The following is a 13,394-nucleotide window of genomic DNA, read 5'->3' as shown; positions in this document are numbered from 1 at the left end:
ATTATGATATTTTCTGTTTTATTATCTATCCTTTTCCTAATGATTCCTAACATTCTGTTCGCTTTTTTGACTGCCGCTGCACATTCATTGGATGTTTTCAGAGAACTATCCACAGTGACGCTGTTGGGGGGTGCAGGGCTCCAAGTAACTGGCAATATGGCGTGGGGTCAGAAGTTTACATTCTCAGGCCTACGACTGCCTTTCGAGCTAAACAATATGTTCCTTTAAAGTTAGCATGAGTACATGTAATCATTTGTCATTTTCTTGTGTTCTTTTGTTTATGGTACAAGATGTAATCGATCAAAGGGGGGAGGGTTAGTAGTATGGGTTAAGGATATAGTTAATTAAAAGATCCGGTAGTTAATGAATTGTAAATGATGAATTGTAGCACCTGTGAACATCTTTGTAAACAAGTAAGGTATATAAGACATGGCAATGAATAGTGATGTGTGCATGATCTGAGATTTTATATCTCCTTGCACCTTATTTGACTCAAATAAAGATACTTGCTTCTCCACTCCGGTGTGGTCATTGGGGATACGCACACCGGGCAAACGAACCCCAACTGTTGCCCCCCTGCAACAGCTTTGGCGACCGCGGCAGGACGGTCTGAGGCTGAAAAATTAGCCTTGCCCGGACCCTCTCCGGTGGCCGACAGACTGAGACAGTCACTGATGCCCAGCGCGCACCGGTGCTTTCACCGGGGGCCTCAGCGAAGTCTGGTGCGGTCGACCCCGGGAGGCACAACGGTGCAACGCCCCAGAAGGTGGAGAAGCTTTGGTCCTGAGCGACGGTGAGGAACCGGTCTCGGGGATAAGGTAGGATAAAAGTTAAAGGGTTTAATCTGTCACCTGCTAAGACCTGGGGACGCCCAGGGTCTCCCGGTAAGGAATGGGACAGGGACAGTCACAGGATAAGGTAGCGTGCACGCCTTTAGAATGCATTCTGGTTGCATTCTCGGTAATTGGAAAATCTTTGGAATGGATCCACTAACTAAGGGTAAACTAAAAAGGTATTGTACAATAGACTGGCCTCAATATCAGCTAGAGGACCAGGAACGGTGGCCACCAGAGGGTTCAATTAATTATAATACGATCCTCCAACTTCTTTTATTTTGTCAACGAACTGGTAAATGGAATGAGCCTATGTATGGTCAGATATTTATGTCATTATGGAACAGAACAGATATTTTGAAGCAGTGTAATTTGATTCCAACAGGCTTTTAGGGAAGAGTTGTGAAAATGTTTAAAACTCATTATTTACTGTAATAGCAGGAGCGGGGTCACATTCGGCCACAGCACCCCCATTGTATGGTGACAAAGTCCCCTCAGCCCCGCCAATTGAGCCCGCCACAGGTTTGTACCCTTTAATTACTGAAACCCGAATCGCTCGCAATGCTACGGCTACTCAGGAGTTAACCACTATGCAGGTGTACTCTCATGTTCCTTTTAATTCTGTGGATCTAGCGGCTTTCAAAGCGCAGGCAGGGGAATTTTCTACCAACCCCTCCCGATTTATTTCAGTTTTTGAAGGCTTTCTGGTTAGTCATAAACCTGACTGGGATAACTGCCAGGTACTTCTGTGAACACTCCTCTCTGAAGTGGAGCGAAACCAGGTTTCAGCTAAGGCATGGGCAGAAGCAGAATGAAGATATGAGCAAAGTCTTGATACTTAGAAGGAGGCCAGGGAGGAATTACAGAAAATTATAGATAAATTCCTGCAGTGTGGGGTATTACAGGAGTGTCACTCAGCTTGGAATACCCCTATCTCACCAGTCCAGAAACCGGACGGCAGTTATCGATTGGTGCAGGACTTAAGAGCAGTCAACGAGAGGGTTAAGACTCTATACTCCCTCGTGCCCAACCCATATACGCTGCTAGCCTCTGTGGGGGGACAGTATTCATGTTTCTCAATTCTTGATTTAAAGGATACCTTTTTCACAATTCTGGTGGACACAGGGTCCCAGGAAATTTTCTCCTTTGAATGGGAAGACGCAAACAGGAATAAAAGGCAACTGTGTTGGACGGTGCTGGCACAAGGATTTAAGAACTCCCCCACTCTTTTCTGTCAAGCTTTATCCCGGGACTTGGAAGGATGGGAAAATGAGAACGAAGTCCTTCTCCTACAGTACGTTGATGATTTATTAATCGCAGCAGTGGGACTAGAAGTATGTCTCCAGGCAACCGTAAGTCTTTTAAACTTTCTCGGGCTGCGGCGGTATCGCGTGTCAAGAAATAAAGCCCAAATTGCCCTCCCCGAAGTACGTTACCTAGGCTTCCAGATCAGACAGGGGGAACGCCAGCTTTCAAGGGGGAGGCTTGAACCTATTTGTCGAGTTTCTACTCCCTGAAATCGCAAGCAGCTCAGAGTACTCCTGGGAATGGCAGGATTTTGCCGCATATGGATTCCAGAGTTTGGACTACTAGCTAAGCCACTGTATGAATGTGTTAAAGGGACCGATCAGAAACCGTTTTACTGGACAACAAAGGCAAATAATGCCTTTACCTTAATAAAAAGAAAATTGATGGAAGCCCCAGGCCTGGGTCTGCCCGATCTTTCTAAGCCCTTTCAATTGTATGTACATGAAAGAAAAGGGGTGGCCCTGGGACTACTTACACAGTTATTGGGCTCTTGGAAATACCCAGTGGCTTATTTCTCCAAACAATTGGATCAGGTTGCTAAGGGGTGGCCGGCATGCCTACGGACAGTTGCAGCTACAGCTCTGGTGTTAGAGGAAGCAGAAAAACTGACTTTGGGGCGGGGGGGGCTGTTCAAGTATACACTCCACATATGGACCAAGCCTTACTGGACACAAAGGGAGGTCTCTGGCTCACCCAAGCTCGGGTAGCCCGGTATCAGGCTAAGCTCTTAGAGAACCCCTAAGTTACCCTGCAGGTTTGCCCCTCCCTTAACCCAGCCACCTTGCTGCCAGAAACAGAGGGCCAAGAGCATGACTGCTTGGAAGTTATAGATGCCCAGTATTCCAGCCGTCAGGATTTAAAAGAGCAACCTCTTGCTAACGCAGACTATGAGTGGTACACGGATGGAAAAGCACTGTTGTAAATGGACTTAGAAGGGCGGGCTATGCCGTGGTGTCTCTCCATGAAACTGTGGAGGCAAAAAGCCTGCCCCCGGGGACTTCAGCCCAGCTAGCCGAAATAGTGGCTTTAACTCGTGCGCTTGAATTGTCAAAAGGGAAAAGGGTTAATATCTTCACAGACTCTAAATATGCTTTTGGTGTACTACATGCCCACGCAGGTTTATGGAAACAAAGGGGATTATTGACGGCTCAAGGCTCCCTGGTCAAGCACGGGTTACAAATTCTTCAGCTTTTGGAGGCCATACAACTCCCCTTAAAGGTAGCAGTAATGCACGCTCATCAAAAGAAGGATCACAGTATTAACCGAGGAACACTGCTAAGACTGTGGCTCTTAACCTTGTTAAAGAGATTTTTCCTAGATTTGGCCTGCCTCGATGGATGGAATCTGACCAGGGAACACACCTCACCTCAAAAATTGTCCAGAATGTCTCGGATATCCTCCAGCTCAACTGGAAACTTCACACCCCTTGGAGGCCACAGGCCAGTGGAGTGGTAGAATGTACTAATCAGACACTCAAAAGGCATCTAGCCAAGATATGTCAGGAAGCGTCTTTAAAGTGGCCTGATGCCCTACCTTTGGTTTTACTCCGCATTCGAGCTCTTCCTAAGGGAAGAACTGGTTTAAGCCCCTTCGAGATTATGTTTGGAAGGGCATGGCCTGTGAATGGTACCCCGATCCTGCTAGGGGAATGGGAGGCTGGGTGTGGATATTTGTCTCAGTATATGTGTTCTCTGTCTGCTGTTTTATGTTCTTTTTACAGGTACATTAAGGACTCTCAGCCACTCCCTTTGGATGCACCGGTGTATTCCCTACAGCCAGATGACTTCATCCTTGTCCGTACCTGGAAGGACGAACCTCTCCAGGAGAAGTGGAAAGGACCCTATCTCGTTTTACTGGTGTCCCACACGGCAGCTAAAGTAGAGGGACACAAGAGCTGGATTCACTACTCCCGATTGAAAGCTGTACCTCCACCGCAAAATCCAAACCCCGAGCAGTGGACGATCCAGCCTACTGGGACCGAAACATCGGAAGATCTGGGACTCAAGTTATTGTTTAAACGCAAATCACTCTAATTTGGTCATGTTTTTAATATTTGTATGGGTGTTTACTGTTTCTGGACAGTTGGCCCCTTTATCTTTCCGCTCTCCAGAAAATAACTGGTGGGCTCTTTTAGCTGCCACAGCCTCTAATTCTTCTCACTTTTGTGTAGGGAGCGGTTACACTTTAGGGTCTGTATTTACTACTTGTTTTGTGGGAGTAGCTATGCCCTTGCAAGAAATTCACAAATATACTAAACTTGCTGGTTTCAATATTAAATTGACAGCTGGGCATCTGTCTCAGTTTGGTTCTATCTCAAATCCTAAACCCTATACAAACCAGCATTGTCTTCAGATTAGGCTAATGGCCGTGTCCTCAAATGTTATTTCCTGTTTTGCTATTGTAGGAGCACGGAAGGTTGATACTAATTTGACCAACCATGAGACGAATTGTTCTGTTTCCCCAACCCCGACTTCTTATTTTTATGCACACTTATATCTTCCCCATGAGTGGTTTTTGCTCTGCAGACTAACCGCATTTACCTATGTCCCAGCTAACAGTTCGGGAGGCCCTTGTTCTCTCGGACAATTAACCATGGGGGTTGTCCCTGGCCATGCTCTAGTTTTAAAGACACCTGGACCTATCCGAGCCCGGAGGGCTCGGCGTGGCCAGCCTCTGGATGAAACATGTGATTCTAAGGTAAACTTGGTGTCTAAATCTCAGGCCATAGCCCTTGCTACTTCATTGGTCAGAGTCCCAGGCCTGGCCTTAGATGCAGAGCTCCAGCTTGCTAAAGTGGCCTATGCCCTCGCCAAATCCATTAATCTAACTTCCACTTTAATCTCTGATTTGGCCTCGGAACTCACAGGGGTCCGAGAAGGGGTACTCCAAAAATCGAGCTGCAATAGATTATCTCCTCTTAAGGCATAATCATGGCTGTGAGAAATTTAAGGGTCTCTGTTGCTTTAACCTTTCTGATCACAGCCAAAGCATTGAAAATAGACTGGCTAAGTTGCGTGACATTGTCACTCACATAACGCAAAATAGTGACAATAATTGGTGGGGTTCTTGGGGTTTTGGTAATTGGTTTGGGTGGCTTAAAAGCATTTTTACCTCCCTGCTAGTAGTGATAGCGATTGGTTTGCTCTTCTGCTGTGGTCTGCAGTTAGGAGTGCCTTGTTGTAAAAGCTGTCTTTCTGCCCTCCGTCAGCCAACAGAAATGTACCCCCTTAGGGCAGTCTCGCTGCCAATATCAGGTGGCTTGCCCATTGACCTTATTCTAAGTAATGAATATGAGAAAACTCAACGAAAGGCCTTTGAGTATTCTCAAAGGGGGGATTGTTGGGGGGTGCAGGGCTCCAAGTAACTGGCAATATGGCGTGGGGTCAGAAGTTTACATTCTCAGGCCTACGACTGCCTTTCGAGCTAAACAATATGTTCCTTTAAAGTTAGCATGAGTACATGTAATCATTTGTCATTTTCTTGTGTTCTTTTGTTTATGGTACAAGATGTAATCGATCAAAGGGGGGAGGGTTAGTAGTATGGGTTAAGGATATAGTTAATTAAAAGATCCGGTAGTTAATGAATTGTAAATGATGAATTGTAGCACCTGTGAACATCTTTGTAAACAAGTAAGGTATATAAGACATGGCAATGAATAGTGATGTGTGCATGATCTGAGATTTTATATCTCCTTGCACCTTATTTGACTCAAATAAAGATACTTGCTTCTCCACTCCGGTGTGGTCATTGGGGATACGCACACCGGGCAAACGAACCCCAACTGTTGCCCCCCTGCAACAACGGCAAGATCTCTTTCTTGAGTGGTAACAGCTACTTTAGGCCCCATCATTTTGTGTGTATAGTTAGGATTATGTTTTCCAGCGTGGATCGCTTTGCATTTATCAGCATTGAATTTCATCTGGGCCATTTTGTTGCCCAATCACCCGGTTTTGTGAGATCCCTTTGTAACTCTTCGCAGTCTGTTTTGTACTTAACTATCTTGAGTAATTTTGTATCATCTGCAAATTTTGCCTCCTCACTGTTTACCCCCTTTTCCACATCATTCATGAATATGTTGAACAGCACTCATCCCAGTACAAATCCTTGGGGGACCCTGCTATTGACCTCTCTCCTTTGTGAAAGCTGACCATTTATTCCTACCCTTTGTTTCCTTTCCTTTAACCAGTTACTGAGGTATAAAGAGATCTTCCTGATTATCCCATTACTCCTTACTTTGCTTAAGAACCTTTGCTGAGGAACCTTGTCAAAGGCTTTCTGAAAATCCAAGTACACTATATCCACCCTTGTCCACATGTTTGTTGACTCCCTCAAAGAATTCTAATAGATTGGTGAGGTGTGATTTCCCTTTACAAAAGCTGTGTTGATTTCTCCCCAAAATATCATGTTTATCTATGTGTCACTCTACTCTAGCAACACCATCAGAGGACCCAGCCACATGGGACACACCATCAGGGGCTCATTCACCTGCACATCTACCAATGTGATATATGCCATCATATGCCAGCAATGCCCCTCTGCCATGTACATTGGCCAAACTGAACAGTCTCTGTGTAAAAGAACAAATGGACACAAATCAGACATCAGGAATGGTAACATACAAAAGCCAGTACGAGAACACTTCAGTCTCCAGGGACATTCAATAATAGATTTAAAAGTAGACATACTTCAACAAAAAAAACTTCAAAAACAGACTTCAAAGAGAAACTGCAGAGCTATAATTCATTTGCAAATTTAACACCATTAATTTGGGCTTGAATAGGGACTGGGAGTGGCTGGCTCATTATGAAAGCAATTTTCCCTCTCTTGGTATTGACACCTCCTCATCAATTATTGGGAGTGGACCATGTCCACCCTGACTGAATTGGCCTTGTTAATACTGGTTCTCCACTTGTAAGGTAACTCCCTTCCCTTCATGTGCCAGTATATTTATGCCTGCATCTATAATTTTCACTCCATGAATCTGAAGAAGCAGGGGGTTTTACCCATGAAAGCTTATACCCACATAAATCTATTAGGTGTCACCGGACTCCTCATTGAAAAGGTTTAAGATTACCCAAGTCCCATCAATTGAAGTCTAGAAATCTTAAAATGCTTGACAATGTCACTCATTTGGAATAAGATGTGTAATTATATGAATCAGTGGGTAGTAGGGGCAGGAGGCTGAAGGTAGCTGTGACAAACTAAAGAGATGGGGGCCCTAGCAATGCCTAGGAGATCACAACTGGCTTTAAATGGCCCCTTTGTTGGCCAAAGCAGCAAAACGTCCAAGGGCTGCCTGGGCCATAATGAATGCCTCGGGCTGTGCCCAGCTGCCATGCCTAGCAATGACCCTGTAGGTATGCATTCAAGCCAACACAGTGACAGGGTGTGGAGGACACGTACTCTACTGCCACCAGCACCTAGCCTGTTCTGTGAATAGAGGTCACTTCCTTGGCCATGGCTGCGTTACACAACCTCCTCCCGTGCCCTGAATACAGACTGTGCTGCAGACTTGTGTGAAGAGGAGGGACCAGGGGCACTCCAGAAGGCTTGGGGCCTGAGCAGAAATCCTAGGCAAAGGAAGATGCAGCAGGAAGAGACAGGGTCTGTTTGATGAAGGCCTTTTTTGCTCAGAGAGTGGGCTATTGTTCTGAGCTGTCTGATAGGAATGTCTCCTATCCTATAGAGACAAAGGGCCAAGTTAATCTTGCTGTCAGTCCTCGGTGTGTGCATGGCAGCGGGGTTCATTGTTTGATCTACAGCCCTGGAATAGAGGGGCTGCCGCTCTGCTCGCCTGCCCCCTGCTAGTCCATGCAGAGGCAGGGCTGCTATTTGCAGTCAGCGCTTTGGAGTCTGGAAGAGAGAGCTGTGTAAACACTGCCTGGCTAACAGACAGCACAGGGAGGAAATATTCCACATCTGATAGGCCGCCTCTGACAGGACATCGGCCTGCAGCCTGGACGCCGTAATCCAATAGCAAACAAAACCCGTATTGAAATGCAGCAGAGGAAAATGACTCATCTGGGTGACAATTCAGTATTAGATTAGGAGCTGTGTGCAGGAGCATAAGAAAAGGCTTAAACAAGTCCGAAAGTCATGAGACCTATTAGTATGCAGAGCATCTCCTCCTTCCTGCTCCATGCAACCAGCAGAAAAAGCTATTTCTGCTAATGAGTGATCTAAAGACAAGGGCTGATGAAAAAACAAGTTTCTGATTCAGACATCCCCTTTCCCGGGGAGAAGGATGTGTGGGGCAGAAGTAGGGTGACTATATTTCCCAAAGGGAAAATGGGACATCACGAGGGGCTTGCCTGAACCCCACCATGTGTGGCTGACCTGACCACTCTCCCAAGCTCTCCTCCTCACATGCGGGGGGGAAGGCAGGGCTCAGGCAAGCAGAGATGCACACACTACACAGGGTGACCATATTTCCCAAAGGCTGGGACTAGTGTTGCTGCTTGCCCAAGCCCTGCCTGCATCCTGCCAGAGCCCTGCCTCCCCCCGCCACCACCCACATGGGGCTGGCATCACTGCTCTCCTTCCCGCCCCCCACGTTCCTCTGCACCCCACTTTCTTTACATAGTGGACATTTGTCCCATTTGCTCTTGCCAACTGATCAGTGTCAAAAGAGTCGAGATGGCCGGGACAGGGCTCAAAAAAGGGTCTGTCCCAGCCAAAATGGGATGTATGGTCACCCTAGATAGAAGGGGTGAGAACTAGGAGCACCCACTCCATGACTAGACTGTCCACGCTTCTAACTGTCACTGGGCAAGTTAAATGGGCTGAGCCCCCTCCTATCCTTTTTCAAATCTCCCTTAAATTCACTGCATGCTTAGCCAGGCACCCCTGATCTCCTGGCTGGCCCTCTCTACTCTGGCTGCTCTGCCTGATCCTTTATCACTCGTGCTGGACCTGCCCAGCTAACGAGCTATGCTCCCTGGGGCAGGGAAGTTGGGCCAGATTTGCAGTTAAACCTACAGAGAGGTGCCTAGTGGACTATACTAAAGCACCTAACAGGTCCGGCACCTAACTCCTATTGAAAATCAATGAGAGTGAGGCACCTAACTCACATAGGCACCTTTGTAAATCCAGTCCCTTGTCTTCCTCTGTGTTTGTGCCATTCACAGCTCTAACAGTGTCTAGCTAACATCCAGGCCTGACTCGGCAATGCCGTGACCTCCCTCTGAGAGCGCTTACCAAGCAAACGTTTCCACAGGTATTTATTCATCAAGCCTTGGGCCAGTCCTGACATCAGCAGGATCTCTGGCTCCGTGTGAGATGAAGGGGGAGAGGCAGAAGTTATCCAAAGGCCCTGGGCACGGGGAGATTCTAGGAGCATATGCCAGACTTTTCCTGCCAATGGGCTTTAGTCACCTGCCAAGAGCTGCTTTCTCCTGCTTCTGGATGATGGGGAGTAACACAATGAACATGCAGAGTCATAGAACTCCAGCAAGCCCCACACAGCCACACACCACTGCCTGTTCAACTATCATGGCAACTTGCAGTTGCTTTGGCCATCATCTTCCCCAGGGTGCACTCACCTCGTCCACAAATAAGAATAGGGCAACATGGTAGATACAGGTGAAACGTCCTCTTAGGGATGGGTATCTATGGGGGAAGGTGGAGTAGGGCAGCCTCTGTGCCTCCCCACCCTATATCTTCTCATAGGAACTCAGGCCCCAGTGCTGGGGCTGGGAGGGAGGGATCTCGGGAGACACCCTGGGGTGCCTCAGGATTTCAGCACAAACCTGTACAGAGATGGCGCTGTGACAGCATGTGACCCCAGCATGGCCAGTGGGGAGCCAAAGGAGGGTGAGGATAGATGGAAGAAGTGGGAGAGAGGGGAGACCATGAGGGAAAGGACAAAAACACAGGGGACTGTACTTTCCTCTTCCCCTGTCTCCAGCTGCCAAACCTCATCCAGCACCTACCTCTCTTCTCAGGGCAAGTACCTCACACAGGGCCAGCACAACCCATTAGGTGACCTAGGCAGTCGCCTAGGGCACTAACATTTGGGGGACGGCGACCAGATCTTCGGCCGCCCTGGTCGTCAGCAGTATTTCGGCGGCGGGACCTTCCGCTGCCTCTGTTGGGGCTGGTATTTCGGGGGTGGGACCTTCCACCGCCTAAGACACCAAAAAAGCTGGCGGCACTCCTGACCTCACACTTCCCCTAGAGAAGGGGAGAGCATGACATATGGGTAGCTGACATTAGGTAACTGCAGTTAGGCATCTTAGCGAGAAGTGGCCTGATTCTCTGAAGTGCTAAGCAAACACACCTCTCTTCTCTCTCATAAATTTAAAGGTTTATTCGGCACCTCTGAAAGCTGATTTTAGGCAACTTAACTTTTGAATGTTTTGGTCTCTGAATATAGAGGCTTTTTTTTTCCCCCACTTGTTATAGAAACAGTTCCAAAGCTAAGATCTTAACACACTGCTTAGAAGGTGCATTTTTGCAGCCTTTGACATTAAAATCATGTATTTGCCGTGTCTTTGAGGATTGTTTTGAAAAGCATGGAAGTTAAATCATAATGGATTTAAAATCTGTGTCCTAGTCTTAAATATATTTAAGTCAACACTTTAAAATTTAACACTGAAAAGTACTGGCTTGAAAAAAATCAATCAAAACACTACCTTAAATTTTACAGTAAACAGCTTAGAGCTCATATCTTAATAAGATAGCAATGCCTCTGTATTTGCACAAATTGGGCCTTATTCTGAAGTCATGGGCTGGTGTGAAGTTACACCACCTCCAATGTAAAACCTGAGATTAGAATAAGGCCTGTTTGTATTCTTGACTCATCAAGGCCATTCCTACGGCTGCGGAAGAGATTATTCTGATTCAGTAGCGGGGGCGGGGAGCAACAAAGGATAAATTGTGATCAAGCATGGAGAGGTAGGTGAACCTTGTGTTAAAAAAAAAAGGTGGTCAAAGGTGGTTGAAGCATGGAGGGACATATGAATCTTTAGCACATCTGGCACATAAATACCTTGTGATGCCAGCTACAACAGTGCCATGCGAACACCTGTTCTCACAGGTGACATTCTAAACACTATTTATCACCCCCCAATTTGTGTGTCAACTGCACACTTTGTCAGTGACCATTTTGTTTTCTTCCACATCACTGATAAAAATGTTAAAAAGCATAGGGCCAGTAGCTGATCCCTGAGGGACCTCACTGGAAACACACCTGCTTGATAAAGATGCAAATCCAGTGTCAGTGCTTTAGCCAAAGAGTTGCTGGCAATACGAGATGACCTGTAGCTGCTACAGCACATTGGACACCTTTCTGTGCCCTTCCTGCCTAGGCCCTTTCAGATGTAACCTAGCTCTGTGGGGTTAGGACAAGCTGAGAGTCTGGTTCCTCCATGGAAAGAGCAGATTTAACAGTCCTAGTGTTTACCTCACATTCCCATGGTTTACCTCCCTTCCTGGAGGCCTCTCAGTGATCAGTCAGCATCACTGGAGTGTGGGGTTTAGAACTATTGAACATACAAGCCATAAAAAATAGCACAGACCGTTCTAGAGAGAAATATCTTCATTCAGCGGCTGAAAGGACTGGGACAAACTGTTACAAATGTGCTCACTGCACAACCAGAACAACTGAGTGGGACACTGGGGCACTCACAATTAACCAGCTATTGGGCAGAGTCTGTAGCTGGCAGGAGTGGACTAACATGAGCACAGCAGGGTACCAAAAGGGACTTTTCAAAAAGTAAATTAAAGTAGAAATTTCCTCTTTCAGGAAAGCCCATTCCAGATAGTGTGTCTGTACAATGCATGTGTGGGCTGCCACAAGAAACAGTGACATGGGAGACAGTTCTTCCCAGTAGCAGCTGGTTAAATCAAACTGGATCCAGGCTCACACGCAGCACTCATTCAATTCCACATCTCTTGGGAGCGGGGATGTCGGTATGAACATAGAGGAGTTTGTTCAGGAGCAAGCTTTTTAAATAAACTACTTTTATGGCATTTCTACAGTAATATCAGGAGCCAGTTACTTTCCAAATGTGATCCAGTCTCTTTCACACTTTGACTCGGGTGTGAGTCAAAATGTATAGCCAGCAAGCATGGCAGGAATGACATAACATTTTGTTTGAACTTTCCAGCATCTCCAGACCTTGGCTTAGCATTAAGCACAGCTGAATTATGGGTCTCAAGTGATTTCAATTGTCTTTCCAGAAGAGGGTGTTAGATTAACTCACGACATCAAACTATCTTGCTTCTACAAACAGAACACTCCCCAGGCACAATTCAGTGTCTGATTTTAGACGCACAAACCAACAATGTGTTCTATAAGAAACTGCTCGTTAATTCTTTGTTACATTGAAATGCAGCTGGAACAATCCTTCCCCAAAGTCAGAAAGCCGCTGTGCGAGGGGAAAGAAAAGGTATTCAGGACTGTTGCTTGAATGAACATCCTCTGATCGTGTAGGGGCTAAGCAGGCTCATGAACACCAGCATTCAGCTCCAAAGCCTCACCTCACCCCCATCTTCACGCCACACAACAACATCTGCACACCCTCTCCCACTTCCCAGATTCTTAAAGAGATTCGCTTTCCTACCTGGGTGGATTAGAAGAAGGCACACTAAGTGCACGAAACCTGGAGCACTAGGGACTCTGGATAAGGCTTCCCTTTCTCTCTTCATTTTGTGTTTAGCTTTAGGTCCCTCTCACAGACAATTGGCATGATTTGTCCACTCCAGGCACGTCCCTCAGTACTGCTTGGAGTTGTTCTGCCACCGCTCAGCCCTGCCAACTTCTCTGTGAATAGACAGAGCTCTGTGTGTTGTTGAGTTTGTCTTTTCTTTTGGTCAGACCTGACACTTTCTGGTTTCATGAACCCTACATCCTCAGCATCAGGAGATTAGCTGCCAGGACTGAGAAATAATGAACAATATCTCCAAATCTTCAAACACAAAAGTAACAGCAAAGGCCTGACTTAAATCTCTGAAAACAAGAAGCTTCTGAATGCCAGCTGACAGTGCCTTTCGCTCGCTCCTTGAGAATGCAGCGCACACTACATTGCATGTGCAGTTCTCTTTGAAATGCACCGGCAGGGCAGTTATAAAGGGTATTTGCATTTCCTGGCCTCTCGGGCTCAAGCCAGACACAGCATTGTTTTAAAGGGGTTGTGTTCTTTGTGGTAACTGTGCAGTGGAGTTTGCCAAGCTTCACTGGCTCATTAGATCACAAATATCTCTGCTCTGATGTCTCAGATGGTCAAATCTCCTGGGGTTCATTAAACAGGA

General features: G+C 46.6%; 1 protein-coding gene and 1 long non-coding RNA gene across 2 annotated transcripts in view; one reads left to right on the top strand and one right to left on the bottom strand.

Annotated features, from left to right (window-relative positions):
• HEPACAM (hepatic and glial cell adhesion molecule) overlaps nt 1–13,111 on the bottom strand; it is a 72,586-nt gene extending 59,475 nt beyond the window's left edge. The window contains exon 1 of the mRNA XM_030538378.1: nt 12,707–13,111. Within this exon, the coding sequence (XP_030394238.1) occupies nt 12,707–12,791 (85 nt within the window). The 5' untranslated portion in view covers nt 12,792–13,111. The remainder of the gene's footprint in view (nt 1–12,706) is intronic.
• On the top strand, nt 1,524–4,582 carry LOC115637266. Its single transcript, XR_003997219.1, has 2 exons — nt 1,524–2,185; nt 3,862–4,582. It is a non-coding gene; the product is annotated as an uncharacterized LOC115637266 (long non-coding RNA).
• Nucleotides 13,112–13,394: the final 283 nt, after the last annotated feature.

The sequence above is a fragment of the Gopherus evgoodei genome, chromosome 19 (assembly GCF_007399415.2).
Source record: "Gopherus evgoodei ecotype Sinaloan lineage chromosome 19, rGopEvg1_v1.p, whole genome shotgun sequence".
NCBI lineage: Eukaryota > Metazoa > Chordata > Testudines > Testudinidae > Gopherus > Gopherus evgoodei.
The sequence above is the reverse complement of the archived record's forward strand: the minus strand, read 5'-3'. Positions and strand labels throughout refer to the sequence as shown.